Source organism: Apium graveolens, chromosome 9 (genome assembly GCF_009905375.1).
Source record: "Apium graveolens cultivar Ventura chromosome 9, ASM990537v1, whole genome shotgun sequence".
In the NCBI taxonomy this organism is placed as follows: domain Eukaryota; kingdom Viridiplantae; phylum Streptophyta; class Magnoliopsida; order Apiales; family Apiaceae; genus Apium; species Apium graveolens.
In genome coordinates, this window is record NC_133655.1 from 209,022,470 (window position 1) to 209,041,474 (window position 19,005).

Below are 19,005 nucleotides of genomic sequence, written 5' to 3' on the forward strand. Positions count from 1 at the left end.
TAAATATTTTAACTTCAATAATCTCAATAATAAATAATTATTGTGTTTATAATTTATTTTAATAAATTATTAAAATACTAAAATTATAAATGTTATAATCAGTCCGTGCATCATACATATTATATGCTAGTATAAATAAAAATAATAGGGCTTTACTCATAAATACCTAAATTTTATAAACTTTTTGTGAAAATACTGTCAGTTTTTAAAATAAATTGTAAAAATACTAGTTTTCAAAAAATATTTGCAAAAATACGGAGGTTGCATTTGCAACATATCTGCAACTGCTCGTAACCATATATGCAACCACAAATGCAAATTTGAAAAAATCTGTTGAAAAATTACATTAAGTTGCAAAATAAGTTGTCATGGTGGTTGTCAATGACGAAAAATGAATGCCCCTGCGGGGCCAATACTAATACCACAAAAGCAACCATGAAATCAACTAAAAGCAATCAAACCCAAAATCAATTAAAAGCAATCAAACCCGCTTTATACGCATAAATCATTCCTTCAATTAATCCAACCATGGTCGATGCAATTACAACTTGATTAGCTAGTTTCGCAAACTGACCTTTTCCAGACTCACCTCCGATGATCCTTTAATTAACAAGAGATTCTTGAAAGTTAAACATAACCTATGTGAATTGCTAAATCGAATCTAACATGAAGAGAGTAGAAATGGAGAAGCAGATAAGGAAGTTACTTTTAAATTGCAGTTGACCTTGGAAGTAAAGTGCTTGCAGGCTCTAATAATCACCACCGGTAAACCATTCTTAGCCAAACCCCGTAAAAAAACATTTATTTGCTCCCAACTCATGTCTCCGGGCGCCGGAAGTCGGGTGGAGCATGACGTGGCGGACGTCGGAAGGGTAACCGACGATGGAGAACACGATATCGGATTGAGAAGCGACAGAGGAGGGAGATGAGGCCCAGTTAGCAACCAGAGAGAGGAGAGTGAGAGAAAGAGGGCAGAGAAGTTAAAAAAAGGAATGGAAATATGAAGATGGTATTTTTGCAATTTAATTGTTTGTATGTTTAAAAAGATAGTAAATTTGCAAGATTTTAAGTAAAATGGTAGAGTTGCAAATAATTATCCCAAAATTAGTATTCTTGACAATTTTCCAAAATAATATAACTATATTTGAATTAAGATTAAATAATAAGACTCGGAGCTTATTTAACACTTGCCCAATTAAATTGTACCGAACATGTTCCAATCAAATACCAAGAATGGAGACACTATAAATGAAAAGCTTCAATCTTACATAAAATCTTACATAAGGAAAGATATCATGTCAAAGAAAAACACAAGGAAAGATATATGTGAAATTGTGCAATTTAAAATAATAATCGTATAAATTGCAGAAAAATAATTTTTGAATTGGTATAATATAGAATTTAAAGGTATACATATATTTCATATAACATAAATTCAAAATTAGCAGTTAATGAAGAAAAAAAATATTTCCATTCATTAAAATAAGTTTTATCGAATTACTTCATACAATATATCAGTATTCAAACCGAATAGTCATTCAATGTCAAGTTCCACCTCAATGCTGCCATATGTCATTCGGATTAACATTGTCAAACCAAATCTAATTAAGCAGTATCAATATTTTGTTTTATTTAAATTTATTTATCATAACTTCACATGCCTTCAAATATTAAGTCAATGCATTATCTGTGCCTGCACTGCACATGGGTCGGTCAGCAGAGAGCATATGATTAAATACATTTCAAGGTGCAAAAATATCAGTAGAAGACTGTTGGTATTTACGATTATCAAATGCACAGTTGAATCTCCAAGTTACATTTACTAACTACAAAATTGGGGGTAATTACGATGCTTAGGAGGAACGGATTCACTAACCTCATCTACTAGTTCTTTAGAAAATTTAGTAGATCTAATGTTGTATTCCAACAATTTCCATCTTCTTTCGAAAAAATTGATAATAGAGATTTGTTTTTTCAACAATTTTCAATTGCAACAAACATGTTCATATAAATTTTGGTGAATAATATGTATAAACCGGTCCCAGACCCAAACGTTACTGAAGTTTAGAGACCTATCAAGTCTTCTTGTAAATAAACAATGTGATAATCATGTAAAACTAAAAAAAAAAACTAGATAAAAGATGATCACATTTCTCAGTTACAATGCTTAGTACTCAAATATCTCCACATACAAATAAACACTTGTATAATGTAATCAAACATTAAAGCCGGGTACCACTAAAATTTGATTGAACAAAATATTACTAATATAGAGGGTATAGATGTGACTAGCACAACTCAGGGAACACACAAATTTGGCATAGATGTGAGAAATACACTCAGGGAACACAAATTAGGTTCCAGCCTTCCGACGGCCAACACGAGCCTGGAAACCAGCCTTGATTGGAGCAACAGACCTACCAGAACCACACTGCACGAAAAGCAAAAATGTCAAGTAGCGTGAGAAATAATTTACACTTACAGGGGTAGACACTACTACGAATTATTTTACTAGGGTGACAAATAATTTACAGGGATCGAAACTACCAAGATTGTCACAAAAAAAGGCACAATGAACCTGGCATGAAAAGTGTATTATGCTTACTACAACTCTTACATAATGACAGAAATAGTGCCTAAACATACACTAACATATAAACAGGAGAAAAATGTCAAATACAAGCTTTATACAAGGATATTTCTTCCATCAAACACAAGTCCCCCTGGTCTAAATGGTTGTGAGGGTGGCACGTAATGTATCATAGGTAAAGTTCATGAAAAAAATTAATATGTAAATACATATATAAATGTAGGAAAAAAAGTCAAATGGTAGCTTGTTTAGATTGAGTAACTGTGTAATTGCCCTTAGATCTATGATGTGTGTTAGAAACACTGTGGATTAAAGCACATGGGAAAAATTAACACAAGGTTAACACTCTTCAAGTTAGCGCGCAAGTCGTAACCCACCTTTTCAAAAAAAAGTAACCACACATTCATCAATATCTTTTAATAATATTCATTTATTTACTCATTAACTTGCTTTCAGAAACAAAAGTTACTTATCATCTTATATATCTTTTATAAATATTTACACAAAAACAGTTCGTAACAATTAAAACATACACAAAAAGTTATAGTACACGAATATTTACATAACAAATAAATAATTTTTTCGGTCCGTACTTGGCAAATGGGCTTAATGAATAATCTCGCCAAATGCATTAATATTTTTAAAAAAATTAATCGCTATAGGCCCTATTTAAATATAAACGAATAATCACAAGAGATTGAATAAAATATTTATATTTCTATATTTTTTTATGAATACATTTAATATAATAATTACTTTTCATTTGATTGAGCATTATTAGTTTATAATTGTGATATTAAAATAAAATCGATCATGGGTGACTTTATAAATATCTTACCTTTTACTGTTTTACACACACCGGAGGTATTTGTACATATTTCAGGCATACATGCATGTAAAACTAAATAGGATGTTAAAAAAATGAATGTAATTAAATATCACATAAATATTATAATCACAATAAATTATAGGTACATTTGAATATAAAATGTAGTACAAAAATTATAAAAAAAAATCTGAAAATAATATCTAAATGAATAAATATTCATTCATCGATAAATAAATAAAATATTCATTAATCGATAAATAAATAACCTCTCTAAATGAATATATAATTTTGGTCCCAAGGGTATTCATTTATCGAGGTTCTACCGTATGTTGGTTTGACTTTTGTACACATACTAACATTATATAATTTTACCCTCTTATGAACTACAATGCCCTTATTTTCCAAATGAATATATCCCGTCATTAATGCCCGCACTCAATTTTTTAAAAGCATACATAAATTTATGTTGATTAGGGATATTTGGCTCTTCTTAGGATCATGTATCGCAATCATATCTCGGTCACTAGTGGATATCTATCATTTCTTTCACGTTTTCGACTGTAAATGAATAAAATTTGATATTGAGCATAACAAAATTAAAAATATACTAGATTTTTTTATTAAAAACATTTTAATTTATTATATAAAAAAATCTTGTGATAGTTAAGTAATTATTTTCATTTGTAATTGTCAATAAATATACTACCTAAATCATTGCTGATGATTCATTTCACTTGTACAGATTAAAAAAATACTTGCAGTGGAGTCTGAGAGATGATGTAACTTTTTATTGCTGTAGTATATAAATATTATTAAAGTAGTGGAGGAAGATCATGAACTCTACTTAAAACTATTCAAAAAAATAATCTTTGGTTGGTTATGCTTGTATATAAAATAATTAATGGGTACTTACAAATTAAGACTATCAATGCTTTACTTAATACAAGGGTATTAGTGGAAATAATTGCATATGAAAAGAAAGCCAGCTATCTTTTTGGGTCAAACTAGAAGGGAGAATCGTCCAAAACAATGGGACAAGGAGTATCATATATCATATATAAGAAGTAACAATTTACGCAAAAAATTACAAATAATTGGAGTTAAATTATATGAAACACATTAAATCATTCAATTGGAGTCCAACTTGCAATATAGTCATCAAACTGAAAAAGCATGCATTTTTTAGTAACTAACCTATAGATAATAGCATATAAAAGCAGTAACAACGTTTGCAACTAATTAAAAAATACCTATTAAATAGGTAAAAGTAAACATCATTTGATTGGAGTCTAACTTGCAACTACTAAATTATACTGGAAAAAGGCTTGTATTTGAGTAACTAAACTAAAAATAAGAGGCATTAAGGTAATTAAACACAAAAAATTACACACGCGTTGCATGTTTCCATTTCTTACATAATTCTATCAAATTTGTACACATCTAAGATACCCTATATGCTTGTAACCCGAACTCGTTACAAGCAAACTAACACCGAAACAAAAACCTATCCCAGTCCTAATTATTCTTTTCTGTTCTTCACTCACCCTAACCTCTCAAACCCCAACTCTATCCAAATCAAATCTTCTATTCTTCATCTCATTACAATTCCACCTCTATATCTCTTCATCTTAACATCCAAAATCACAAATATATCTATAGAGTCAATTGCGACAACAAAGAGACTTAAGGCTGACAGAATCCACAGATTAATTTAAAAGATCTTGAATTTGAAATCAAAGAATTTTCAAGATTACAGATTCAAACTTATTGGGTTTTGACCGAGAGGCAACAAGTACTTCCTAAACTTCTTCATATACCCCCATTCTGTAGGGGCCTTTTCAAACCCTTTTTAATTAAATGGTAAAGATTATCATACCCAAGATAAGCTGAACTGATTTTATGACTCATCCTCCTTTCAAAACTATTATTTACCTCAAACTCATCTGAAGACGGAAGATCATCGGCAGTAGTTTCATTAGTGAGAAGGTAAACATCAGCAAATAAATGAAACACAATTTTTGAAGAAAAATGAATTAAAGAATATCGGAAGAAGTGAGATCAATGACTTGAAAAGAAGCCCAAGTAAATTATGGCGACTGCAATTTTCATTAAAATGTCTAATACGAGAAATTAGAAAAGAAACTACGAAATTGGTTGTTCAAGGGAGACTATGAAATTGTGTATTCATGGGAGACTATGAAATTCTGTATTCATGGGAGCAGACAAGTAGATTAGTGCCCCTCATCACTATTCCTTCTTCCAAGACAAAGAGTGAGAGAGAATAGATTGGAGTTGAATATATATGGGCCCCTTATATCTTAAATTAGTTTTAATAGCTTTTAACCTAGACTAGATCATACTTTGGTCCTTAAATTTAAATACTTACAAACCCCTTCAGATATCATGTTACAGAAGTTATTTTCTCTGAACTGATATGGTGTATTATTTACATAGGTCTAAAATATATATTCTCAAGATTTGAATTGAGAGAAGGGTGATTGATATCATCTATTATCAAATTTTAATAACTGTTGACTTTTAAGGATTTTCGTACGTGTATAATCTAACAGAAAAAAATGGTCCACATTGCACGCTGGTTAGTGTTTTAGAAACCGATGACCTCCAAGACAATTATAATCACCCTCAAAAATTCAAAACCATTTAGACAAATTCAATCACTTAGGAATGGGAATCATTAAAGAGTTTAAGAAAGTATTATTGAACTTTTTATCTTCTAAAGATAAAAGAACTAAAACTGAAGAAATTTGATTGGAGAAGGTAAATAATTAACAAAATCACAAAATACTAGCCAATCTCATGCATAAAAATCTCTAACACAAGTAAGTGCATATTTAGAATGGGAGACTGTGTACCTTTTCACATCGAAGAAAGAAAAGACGATTCTCCTTTGAAAGAATTGTATCTGGACTTTTGCAGCCATTGCAAATGACATATTCATCTGAAATTACAAGGCACTATTAAAAAATTGACAGATAGTAATAACACAAAGAAATACCAAGCCTTCAAAGGCTAGCTGTACTCAACAAATTACTGAGTGAGAGTGAACCACTGGATTCCTAACAATTTAATGGTATTTTGTGTATTTCTTATTCAATATGAACCTTGGAAGCAGATTTCATTTTCAAGCAGAGCCCTTTTTGGACTCAGGTACTAACTAATTGTGGCTAACAAATTAAGCTCATAAATGAAATAATAAGGGGGACAACTTAAATTTCAAGGATGCAAATTGGAGACGGGATCCTGGCTAATGTATATGTAATAATGAAAAAAGAAACTACAAAGGAACTTACTGATATATCGGCGCAGAATCCCTTCAAAATTTTTTGGGGCAAATCTTCCTTTAACTACCAATCTTTGTTGTCCATCAAGTGACCCACTTGTACCCAATTCAGCAAGCAAGAATGTCATTACATGCTCCGGTTGTCTATGCATCCTGGAAAGGAGAAATACATATTAAATAGGAAGCTACACATCAAATCAAGCATTTTAGACAAACGATCATCGGTATGATTCTCAGACAAAGATATCGAACATAGATGACTAGAGAAATCACGACTTGAAATCCATAAACTTGTACCAGAAAATTACGCAGATAAAGATGTTACAAGTTGTCTATGGTTGCATATAGAGGACAGAACAGACGCATATCACCCTGACTTGCCTGGGCAGGCACACATGCACAGAGCATAATAAGAAGCCAGATATAGGAAGAAAGCACATGTACATGGAGACGTACATGACCAACAAGATGTTGCTAGATTTGACATGTGGGCTCTCTTATCATTAGTGGCATAATACAGTCTACTCAAGTTATATGCAGGATATCATGTTATGAAAATTCTATAATATACTAGAAAGCTAAAGTATCTGACAATACGTTCTGCAGAGATCCATGAAGTTCACAAAAACAGTTTTCTTAGTCCCTTCACGAAGAACTTGAGGAGGCCTCATCACCGTTCTCCGTCTGTCTCCAGCAAGTTCAGGATTATGCTCACGAAGGATATTGAACACTCGGCCCAAAAGCTGCAAATATTAGGAGTAAAGTGTTAGCAACTACCGCAGACAGAAGCTCCAGCACTCGGTAGATAACAAAAAAAGTTAAACAACAATAGACACTCTTACTCACTTAACTAGGGCGAGATCCAATTTATAAGAAACTAACTAGGAACAAGGAATAAAAAACAATAATAGGAGAAAAAAGAACATGGAAAGTAAGACAGCATTATTTCGCGTCCGCCATTTTTGCGAAATTTGACATTTAAACAAAAAAAATTATAATCTCTGCTGAATGTCTACCATTAGTCCATTACTACTGAAATTCAATTTGTACGAACTTATGAAACTTGTTAGTTAACAAAAAAATCCATTCTTAGCCCACTAATCTATTAACAAGAAATTTATCTACTAATAGTAATTTTCTGGAGTAGGTACATGAATGCCACGGTTTTTCTAATTAGATAATCGAGCTTTGATATGTTATAAAACTTTTATCATGAATGACATGGTTTTGCTAATTTAAAAAATCAAGCTTTGGTATGTTATTTAACTTTTATCGCGTCAGCTTTATCTTCCACCAATGTTCTAACACAATGAAGTAGATTAAAACGTTTAGTATTAAAGAATGAAGTACTACTGTGTAGTTTCCTTGACAACAAAAAGGATAATGGGAAATATAAGTTAGACCTTAAGCACTAAAAACTTACACTCAAAGAGAGTGAACAATGAGACTCCAACAAAAAAATAAATTATAAACAATGCAGTCTCCAAGTTTGTAACAAAATACAGACTGACCTCTTCATACTCATAGTCTCGCTCAGTTCCTTCCCACGGTAACTGCTGTTGCAATACAATGCCTTCTCCTTCTTCATCTTCACCAAAGTTATCTAAGGAAGAGAGTGAGAATAGGATCACAAGAGTTATGCCATTAGAATAGAACCATAACAAAAAATTTACCAATTACTAATTCCTATAGCACAAACTAAAAAATGAATAACTAGAAGTTTCAACTCATTAAAAAATCAAAGATAACGTACCATCCAAATCATCAGCATCATTTTCTTTCTCATCTTCCAACAAATCAGTCTGAACCTGCAATTACAACGAACTCAAGTCAACATCTGTCATAAAATACATTAACTAAAACTCCAATATGAAATGTCACAGCACACAACCTGTTTCTTCTTCTTCTTTTTCAAACCCGCAAACGCAGTGTCAAGCCCCTCAGTAACTACAAGGTGGAAACACAACAAAATTCATAATCAAAACTAACATTACATGCATATTAATACTAAAAATCCCAAAAACACGTAATTACAATAGGAAGCAATTGAGCTAATATACCAGACAAATTTTCCGTAGTTTCGACTAACTTGTCGACAGGCTCATCAGCAGGTTCCTGAATGACAACTTTCTTCTTCTTCTTTTTTTTCGAGGGATCGAAAGGGGCAATCTAAAATCAAGTAATAAAAATCAGAAACTGAATTTAAATAATCTACCACCAATTAAATAGCTTTACTAAAAAACTAACTTAAATATAATAGCTCAAATTACAACACTAATTGAAAGTGAAGATAAAGACTTACATCTGCAGCAGACTCTTCCTTGATAAGGTTAACATTATCATCGTCAGCCATGATTAATAGCTTAATCTGTAAGCAGATACGAGAATAAATACATAGAAAATTGTAATAGAATCGAAAACCCTAAAAATAAAAACTCAAGAAATAAAGTTGGTTTGCTTACCTTCACTGTGTGTGTGGCGTGCAGTCGTTAAAAAACACAGGCGATTGTATTTACTAACCTAAATACACTCGCCCCCAAAATATATTCCGGGTCGGGTCGGGTCGGTCCGCCCAATTATCAAGTCCAACTTGTTTCAAATCGCCTGCGGTCAAAAGAAATTTATTTTTACAAAAACAAATAGGATATTTCCACCAGTAATAATTATTAAATATTTTAACGATAGTTTCCTTATTATAATGATATTTTAATTTTAAGAGTTACAACAATATAAAGTAACGATCCGTGTTAGGAAATTTTTGATTTTTTATTCTTATTATATAACCACAAATTCATGTTTTATTTATTTTACCTTTTTAAGGAAAAATTAAAAAGAATGAAATCGGAAGTAATGTATGGAACAATTATTTAGCAAAAATAGAGATTACAGTAATTTTGTTTTATTTATTCGAATTTTTTAAGAAAAAATGAACAGGAACGAAATCAGAAATCATGTCTAGCATACTTTATGTCTTTAACTCTACATCCAATTTATCTAGATGACAAAGATTTTACATTTTAATTTTTAAATTATCATGAAATATGAACCATTGTTTGATGATGCACTGCTAACTTGAGCATACAAGCTCTCCATAATCCAACCACAATTTTTCCATTTGCCATAATATTATTAATTCCCCGAACGTTCCTTCTTGGTCATTGCACAGAAGCATTCCAAATCAATACAATAATTTAGACAACTGAGAAGCATAAAAAATCTCAAATTTTGTTGCTAAGAATGACCAATATGTCAAGCATAAACCTAGTTTAAGTTTCATGTTTTACTTTCTGCAAGACCATATACTTTGAGCCCTTGTGTCCATGCCTCGTATATATCAGCTATCATGATGGATGCTGATCACCCTTCACAATCTCATGGACAGCTGAGAAGTCAAGATCACCCAATCCTACGCCCAAGGCCTTTTTGAATACCTATAGGCAAAATCAAAAATAAACATTGTTCTGAAAATTTTTAAGGCTATACATAAAAGAACGTATACGAAGAAGATGATGTAAGGAGCGCAATGGAATTCACACACATGCATTTAAATATCATCATAAACATGAATGCAATTTTGCAGATATACAGATGATGAATCAAAGATTATGTGCACTTTAATTTTCCTATTTTTTTTTCTTCCACTTCAGGACTGCCCATTACCATCAACCATTACTATTCTACATATGGAATGTTATCCATAATTTGTATTTTTTATTTTAATCTCTTCAGAAAGTTGGGTATGTTCCTTTTGCCATGTACTTGTAGAAAGACAATGTGCATCTAGTTTCAGTAAGCATCAAAACCGATCTGATCTGAGTAACAAAGAGCACTACCTCATTGGCAGCAGAAGCTACTGGCATCGAAACATCGTTCTCATCTCCCAGAGCAAGAGCCAGCCGCATATCCTTTTGTTGATGTTTCAAAGGAAATGCAGGAGAATAGCTGTTCTGGATCATTGTTGGTCCTTTCATCTTGAACATCGGATTAGCGATTGCACCCAGGTCCTTCCAGAAAAAATTACCAAACATCAGGCCTGGGCTAATAATAATCATAACAAGTTAATTTTCTGCAAACTCACCAAAACATCAAGAAGGGTCTGAGGATTTAAACCACTTTTGTCAGCCAGCACAAGCCCTTCTGAAAATGCATTTATCATACTACAAATGGGAAACTATATTAATGGTCTAAAACCGAATAAGTTAAAAGACTGTAAAGCAAAACTGATACAATCAATCTCTTGCGGAAACACTTGACCATATGCAGAAGCCAAAATTTTGATGCATTATTTGTTATTCCAATCATCAACATGAAAAAATATCAAATCTTGTTCAATCAGCATGGAGCTTTTTATGAAAGATCATGCTTCCATAAAATACTACGTTTAGTTCCTGGGGCAATGAAAATGCTTTTTGCCTGTTCTCATAGCTTAGCTCTTGGTTTATTAAGGACTTGGTTTACGTTTGATTTCTTTTCCCTATCCTTAAGGGTTGTATAATGGATTTTTATTTTCTTGCATATTCACCTAATTTTTTTTCTTTTAAGATGACAAATCCACCACTTGATGTAACTTTGTGATTTGCTATAGCAATTTCATCGCTTCTACTTAAAGATATACAATCTTCCTTTTCTTGAGGATCCTCCATTACCTTCCCATAATCATGTTGACAACGAGTTTCATTCTTGCTCCATTTCCAACCTGACCCAAGAAAAATGACTTCTTTCCCATGACGTCAAAAGCAGGTAGTGCTTCTTCATACAGTGCCTACATAGCAAAAAAATGTACCCAAAATAAAGAACAAAGAATGTATATTTGTAAAATATTAAGCAATATTATATTAGAAACAACCAACATATGTCTAAGTGTGTTCTCTTTTTAGAAAAAAATAGAGCTGCATCACAATTCTAATTTTACATACAAACATCTTAACAACCTGCAACTATACTGGGTCACTATTAAGTATATTAACTAATTTTAGATTTGCATAAACACGCACACAACAATCTATAAGCAAGTTCTTAATAAGCTTATAATGAAGAGATACATGAGTTGTAAGCCGACAAGTCGACAACTTGACAATATAAGAGACACAAAATAAGGAGCCCAAAATATCGCAGACATATTTTAGAAGCAGTACAAAAATACATGTTACAAAATATTTCAAAATACAACCAATATTCATAAAAAAATTTGCTAAATAGTTGCAACAAACATTTGGAAATATTGGTAAGATAATAATAATTAAGAACAAAAAAATTATTATACTCAGCTTAACTGGGTAGGACTTAGGAGCACCATCTGTGCATAAGCCAGGATAGTATAGCAGTTCAGAATTGCAGATTATTATTTAGAATTTTGTGAACAAGTTGACATAAATATACCAGATAAGTTTTCTTCACTATGGTTGAGAGAGTACTTGTAACTCGTTAACATTATTTGTTATTTCTACTCAGCATCTGTGCCCGTAACTAGAGGGAAGCAGCTCAATGGTCTCAACTCTCAATTATTGGCGACCCTTAAATTTTGTCAGGGTACTCCTAAAATATTAAGTAAAAAAACTTTTTGCTTGACAAAAAAACATTATGTTTCTAAACCAAAACAAAAAACAATCAACATTAATAATTGAAAATATCGTACCGGCCAGTGTGAAGCATTATACCAGAAGAATAAGTTTCTTGTTTTCCTACTTTAATGTACATAATTTATGTTCAATTTTAATTTACAGTAACTTAAAATATAAAAAATGATAAAGTTTTAAATATTGTAATTAAATTTATGTTGTCAACGAATATAACTAAACATGTGTAAAAGAATTAGAGTACTAAATTATATAAGCAGGATAGTTTAAGAGTTTATCTGCAAAAACAAATAACAAAAAAAATCAGGTAAAACCTCAGTATTATGGGTACTTAATGGGACCTTCTGGGTCCTTGGTCTCAGTCCCATGTTATGATAATTTTTAAGGATAATGTCTTAAACTTGTTCACATGTCATAGGCTCATTTATAACATTCACCATCTACCAGTAAAACGCACTGAATGATATATTAAGAGAAGTGACATAGGTTTTCTTTATTAAGTTCATGGACTAATTACCTTGTCCCCGGCAGCAAGGATTACTAACTGACCATCTTCTGCAGGCTTTTTACTGCCTGAAACTGGAGCTTCAAGAAAGCGGCCACCCTTTAATGTGATTGCCTGAACATTTTATACCAGATGAATTACTCAATAGAGACTAATTTATTTATTTTTAAAAAAAATCCCCTTAAGTAAATCATGGGAGGACCAAATAAGTTAAAGGAAACAGCATTTGAGGTATGCAACAAGCTAAACCTCACTGATCTTCGATGAGGTATCAGCATCAACTGTTGACATGTCAATATAGGCTTTTCCGGTGCATGTTTGCTCCAGAACACCGTCTTTATCAAACACAACCTAAATTAACCACATAAAATATCAGTATATAATTAAGTAGCAACAGTAACAAAAGGGAGAAACTTGGTTTTACGTGCCGAAACAGCAGCAGCAGGATCAGACAACATAGCGATGGTGTATTTGCACTTGTTGAGGACTGCTCCAGGAGTTTCGCCAATAGAAGCGCCATGCTCCACCAGTTGATCACACTACAAGTACACAAAACGATTTCGTGGATTAATAGTAGCCATCAAATCCATAATGCGTAAACTAGTTAAAAACTGTATGTAATTTAATCGATAAATCACTTATAAATGACAGCCGAACAGGTGAATAATACTCATAAGTAGTAATCAACGTCCATCTCATAATAATTCTGTCATATTAGCATATCAGGCGTCCATGAATAAATATAAGTGTCTTCTAAAAGTTAAAACTAAAAAGAAAAACAGGACAGGATAAGTAATATTATTACAGGGGACGAGGAGAATACCCTGGAGAGAGTGCGGTTCCAGACAGTAACCTTAAAACCATGTCGGAGAAGATTCATGGCCATTGCCTTCCCCATTATTCCCATCCCTAAAAACCCTATTTCTTCCATCCCCCTCTCTCTCTTTTTCTCTCTATATCTCTCTGGATATATAGAAGAAAATAAACAAGGATGACGATGGAGAACAATAGTAGTAATAATACTGTAGTAGTATTAGTACATTCAAATTCTGTTATTATGATTTGATATTGTAAAGATTATTAGGCAACGAGGCAGAGATTGTGGAAGTAAACAAATACAGAGTTGTATGGAAGATTAATTAATGGATATGGCCGACGTTAGCTTTTCTCCAAGCCACTCGTTGGGCCTTCCCATTGTTTGCTTGGATTATAAACACAATAGGTCACGTGTTTGTTGTACTAGGTTGAGTTACAGGACGTGTTTGCCTCACGGTTTATAAGCTACTTATAAGAACTTATTGATCAGTGTTTGTTGATTGTTGATGTCACTTATAAATCGAATTTATAACTTATAAGTTGTTTGATAAGTTGAATATTAGCAACGACATACGTATTCTCAACTTATTTTTATTTTTCATTTTTTTATTAATTTTAATTTTAAAATATATGTTTATAAATATTATATTAATTCAAAACTATGAATTAAGATAATTGTATATAAAAAAATTTATTTTAGTTCAAAGTAAAAATAATTCTGACTTTTAAGTAAAGTTATCCAAACACTTGTATAATTTATAATTTTTAATTTACTTATAACTTATAAGCCAATTATTCGTTTTAAGTCATAAGTTACCTACTTTAAAATTTCCCAAACAGTCACATTATTTTTTCCGAATAAAATTTAGGTAACTCAAAATTTTCTTTTAAAAAATCTTGACAATATTTTTTTTAAATATGTGGGTACTGTGTTAATTGAAAACTAGTTTTATATCCCGTGCAATACACGGGCATGCTTCATATTACGTGAATTGATATTATTTTGATTGTAAATATTGACGATATATTCATGTTACTTCCCGATCGAATGATTAACTAAATATCTCTTTTTATGAAATTGAGATCGATGACGTATTTTCTCTCAAAATGAATTGAATGTTCGATAATTAAATCGAAATATACGATCAAAATATAATTTAAATGAAAGCACACATTTCTCATGAAAATAATAAAAACTCATTGTTACGGAGTTAATTAAAGAGTTACTGCAGTTGTTTACATGATACAATGAGTTATACAATGAATATGAGGTAATTCCTACTTTACTTTACTATTATTTGCTCGGTTATTAAACATGTTATATGTTTTATTATTTGTTGAGCTACCCAACCTATGGGTTTAGCTGCATGTGCAGACCACTAACATGACAGGTTCATACAATAGCATTTATCCCAAAAATATAAGGATAAACAGATACAGAAGGACATTAGACGAAATGGATTGCATCGGTTTTCGTAAAAGGAGCTTCTAACATGGAGGCTCGACGATGTACCTGAACCTCAGCATAAAGCAACATAGTAAAATGGAGACAATATGCCTCTTAACGTAACCGCTTGGAAAGACATGGCAGCAACTTGAGGAGGTTTTCATAACTTTCCTTTAAACTTTCTTGTGGTACTTCAAAGTCTCATGGTAGAACGCGGTTCTGCAAAGTCCCATCATAGGGAGTGGTTTTGCAAAATTCCCATAACATTTGGGTCAATTGGAAAGGTCTTAGAAAATTATGTAACGCATTACAGGCACATCGAGATGGAACATTGGGAATTTATGAAAATTATGGCATTATATTTTGACAGCTCATATTTTGGAAGATTGAAGCATTTTTTCCACAGCTAAAGCTTTAGGTGTTATCAAAAGAGATTCTTACATAAAGATCAACGTGGTAGAGAAAAGGAGATCTTGGAACAAAGGTCTCGGAAATAATCTTGAACATGTACTCAAATTTTACTTTGGATTGGAGGCGAACGTTGTAACGACTAGGATTTTCGCAATGTAATTAAGTGAATAAAATATAGTTATGTATTATAGTTGTGGATTATGTGGATTTATGAGTATAAAATATATAATATATAATATACAATTTTGTGGCTTATGTGTAATTACTGTAAAATAGTAAAAGGGAACGTTAAATGTCTCGTTCTAGTTTGATGAGTTAGTAAAAGGCATAAGCTAAGTTTCGTCGGGCCGTCAAGTAGAACGAGACCCATTATACGGAAGGTGGATTAAATGAAAAGGATTAGGAATAAGAAAATTTATGGATTATATTACGATATGAAAGATATCGAGTCATCTATGTGTTTCTGTTGTATGGATTCGTAATTGTGAAAGCTATATTGTTATTCGAATTACCGGGTAATTATTATACGCGTAATTAGCAATTAAAAAGGGAAATTATATATTGAGGTGTACAAATATGAAATGTGGTTGATGTTATTATTTGAATATAATTTAAAGTTACAAGTTTGATTCTGTAATTCACGAGATTTTAATTATTTTCAAAACGATTTATTGGATAAAAATAAGGATTATGTGATCCTTATATAATTTTATTGAATTATTTAAAGTATGATCAAAGTGTGAAATTTATTTTATCCTCTCTGGAATGGTCTTAGAGACTTTTTAAAAATGATGGTTGGATTTGTTTTGATATTTTGATATTTTAAAATGAATTTTCAGAGTTCATTTTTATTATTTGAGATTTATCTTTAAAATCCATAGAAAATAATATGTCTGCTCAAAAAATTATTTTAAAAATATGAGGAGAGAGCTAATTTCATGATCTTTATTTAAAAATTAGAGTTATGTCATTTTTTATAATTTATAAAGCTACTTTTATATTGTTGCTTTATAATTCTAGAATTTTTTGTATAAGAAAAAAAATGAAAATGGGAGATTACCATTTTGCCCTTAGTATATATATACACTCCCACATCCCCCTTCTTTCTTTCCCATCCTCACTCTTTCTCTCTCTCTCTCGGTACTCTCTCTCTCTCTCTCTCTCTCTCTCCCCTCTCTTCCTCACTTGTTTCTCAACCTTTTTCTGATCTAAAATCACGTATGTGCATGGCTTTGCTTCCTCTACAACTATATGTTATTGCATGTGTGTTTCATGGATGATTTTCGAAACCCTCCTTTTGAATTCAATTCGGTTTTTTTCCGAATTGGAGATTGGGTTGGTGGTTTTGTGGTTGATTCTGGATATTAAACATGTTTATGAGATTGCTTAAGTGAATCAGTAAGGTTTCGTTGAAGAAAACCATGAGTAGGGCATCTCCGAAACCTTGCTGATAAGTGGATTTTATATCTATTTGGAACGCTTCATTACAGGCTTAAGTTGGTATTTTGGACTCAAGTATTTGGTATTTTTAATGTATTTTTGTGTAATTGCATCTCAGGGCACTAGTTGGATGAGGAAAGGAGTTTTACAATGATTTATGATAATAAGAGATCAGATTTTGAATTCAAGACCGTTATCAAGTTGTATAGAATCTCGTTAGCTTCGCGTGAACTGTTGAATCATCAAATTCTAACAAGCGGAACTCAAATTACAGCCAAAACAAGAAAATGCAGAAGTCCAAGTTCATAGGCACGGCGCACCCGCGCAGGAAGCGGGGCGGCAACGCCAGTTTGTCAGAATGTGTGTGTGCCCACACGGGAAGCGGGGAGGCCGCGCGGGGTTCCTGGCCCAGAATCCTGATTTGAGTCTGTTTTGGTGATTTCGCGAGCCCATGTCGTCTAGAAGCCTATATATATCAATAAAAGGTCGTTTTTAATAACAAGGAGCCACGGGAGAACACTACGAAGACCTAGAGAGCACAAGACGGCTACAGAGAAGAAGACTTTTGTATCCTTCAATATAGTTGATACTTTGATGCTTGTTTTTGATTTATCTTTAAACCCCAGTACTCTTATATTGTTTATTATCATGTTTTCATTGGAACCCATGGTGACGATGAATTCGATTATAAACTAATCATTGTCATGGAGTTCTAATGGATTTATTTATGGATTTCAATAGTTAATTATTTTATAATCTTTAGTGTGTGCTGATTTATGATTTCCTAGTTTGGTTGTGCTTATTCGTCTTTGATGCGTAGCTAACATCTAAGATTGTTTGTTAATCTCTATTGAAGCGGCAGTGAATATAGAGGTTTAGAACTTGTCATGCTAGCATAGGTTTATGTATGAATTGACATGCATAATTCGTGGGTAATTTTAACCATCTTATTCACCCTTTGTAATCAAGATAGATAACTTGCTCTTCAACCGTTATATTTTCAAATCTTATAGACATATAGGGTCTAAGCATAATTGGTGTCTGTTATCTTCTATTTTAATTGTGGATGCATATTAGTAGGGTATACGTACAACGAAATTTGGCGTATCTAATTTTGTGTTATCTGATTAGTTGTCATCACCATCACATGCTAAGGTTAAAGACATAGACTTTGAATGAAGTATTTAATGAAGTTGGAATCCCATGTTTATTCTCATATAAGTAAATCACTTTTAATTCTCTTAGTTAATGTTTGATAGTATAATTTCTTAGTTAATCAAAATTCAATTTATTATTGTCTTAGCATTAAACGATAACTATATATTGTTGCATAAGTGTATAATATAAAATTAACCTAAATCAGTCCCTGTGGGAACGAACTTGATTTATATCTTATACTACTTGTGATCGCTTACGCTTGTGTGTATTTTCGCGTTAGAATTATAGCGAATAATATTTTGGCGCCGCTGCCGGGGACTCGGTGTTAATTTTTAGTTTATGTGCTTGACATCAGTGGTTGTTAAAGTTCACTGACTCGGATTCTTTTACTTTCACGGTTTACTTGTTTGTGTTTCAGGTACTCGAGAGAGCGTGTATGCGAACACGTTCTAAATCTCTTAAGGAAACTATTGAAGAAGTGGAAGAAGAAGTTCTTGAAGAAGTTGATAAAGTTGAAGAAGTAGTTGAAGAAGAAGTGATCGTGACAATGGGAAAACCAGCAGCAGCAACGAAAACGTTGATGGATTATTCTCAACCAAAGATCAATGACATTCAATCTAGCATTGTCAGGCCAGCTAGCTAATACCTTTGAGATCAAGCCTGACACGATTCAGATGGTACAGAATTCAATACAGTTTGGAGGTTCTCCAACGGAATATCCCAATATGCACATTAGGGATTTCATCGAGATCAGCGACACCTTCAAGTTCAATAATGTTTCTGAAGATGCTGTGAAATTAAGGATTTTCCCATTCTCTCTAAGGGATAAGGCTAGGGGCTGGTTACACTCTCTACAGCTGGTTCGATTGTAACTTGGGAAGATCTTGCTCAAAGTTTCTTACTAAATTCTTTCCTATGGTGAAGACAGCTCC

General features: G+C 32.3%; 2 protein-coding genes and 1 long non-coding RNA gene across 3 annotated transcripts; all 3 read right to left on the minus strand.

The window, feature by feature from the left end:
• Positions 1–450: 450 nt before the first annotated feature.
• LOC141684683 (uncharacterized) lies at positions 451–1,167 on the minus strand. Its single transcript, XR_012560658.1, has 2 exons — positions 707–1,167; positions 451–600 (listed from the first exon to the last, which is right to left on the minus strand). It is a non-coding gene; the product is annotated as an uncharacterized LOC141684683 (long non-coding RNA).
• Positions 1,168–2,131: 964 nt separating this feature from the next.
• Positions 2,132–9,268, minus strand: LOC141684672 (eukaryotic translation initiation factor 2 subunit beta-like). The gene is made up of 10 exons (XM_074489752.1): positions 9,183–9,268; positions 9,023–9,088; positions 8,781–8,889; positions 8,612–8,667; positions 8,474–8,528; positions 8,232–8,323; positions 7,318–7,463; positions 6,731–6,873; positions 6,293–6,378; positions 2,132–2,431 (listed from the first exon to the last, which is right to left on the minus strand). Exons 2-10 carry the CDS (start codon positions 9,071–9,073, stop codon positions 2,354–2,356), a joined length of 816 nt encoding a protein of 271 aa, XP_074345853.1. The 5' UTR covers positions 9,074–9,088; positions 9,183–9,268; the 3' UTR covers positions 2,132–2,353.
• A 544-nt stretch (positions 9,269–9,812) lies between these two features.
• Positions 9,813–14,014, minus strand: LOC141687037 (glyoxylate/succinic semialdehyde reductase 1). The gene is made up of 8 exons (XM_074492178.1): positions 13,625–14,014; positions 13,230–13,340; positions 13,051–13,152; positions 12,814–12,915; positions 11,367–11,482; positions 10,799–10,877; positions 10,554–10,724; positions 9,813–10,151 (listed from the first exon to the last, which is right to left on the minus strand). Exons 1-8 carry the CDS (start codon positions 13,730–13,732, stop codon positions 10,062–10,064), a joined length of 879 nt encoding a protein of 292 aa, XP_074348279.1. The 5' UTR covers positions 13,733–14,014; the 3' UTR covers positions 9,813–10,061.
• Between the last annotated feature and the right edge of the window lie 4,991 nt (positions 14,015–19,005).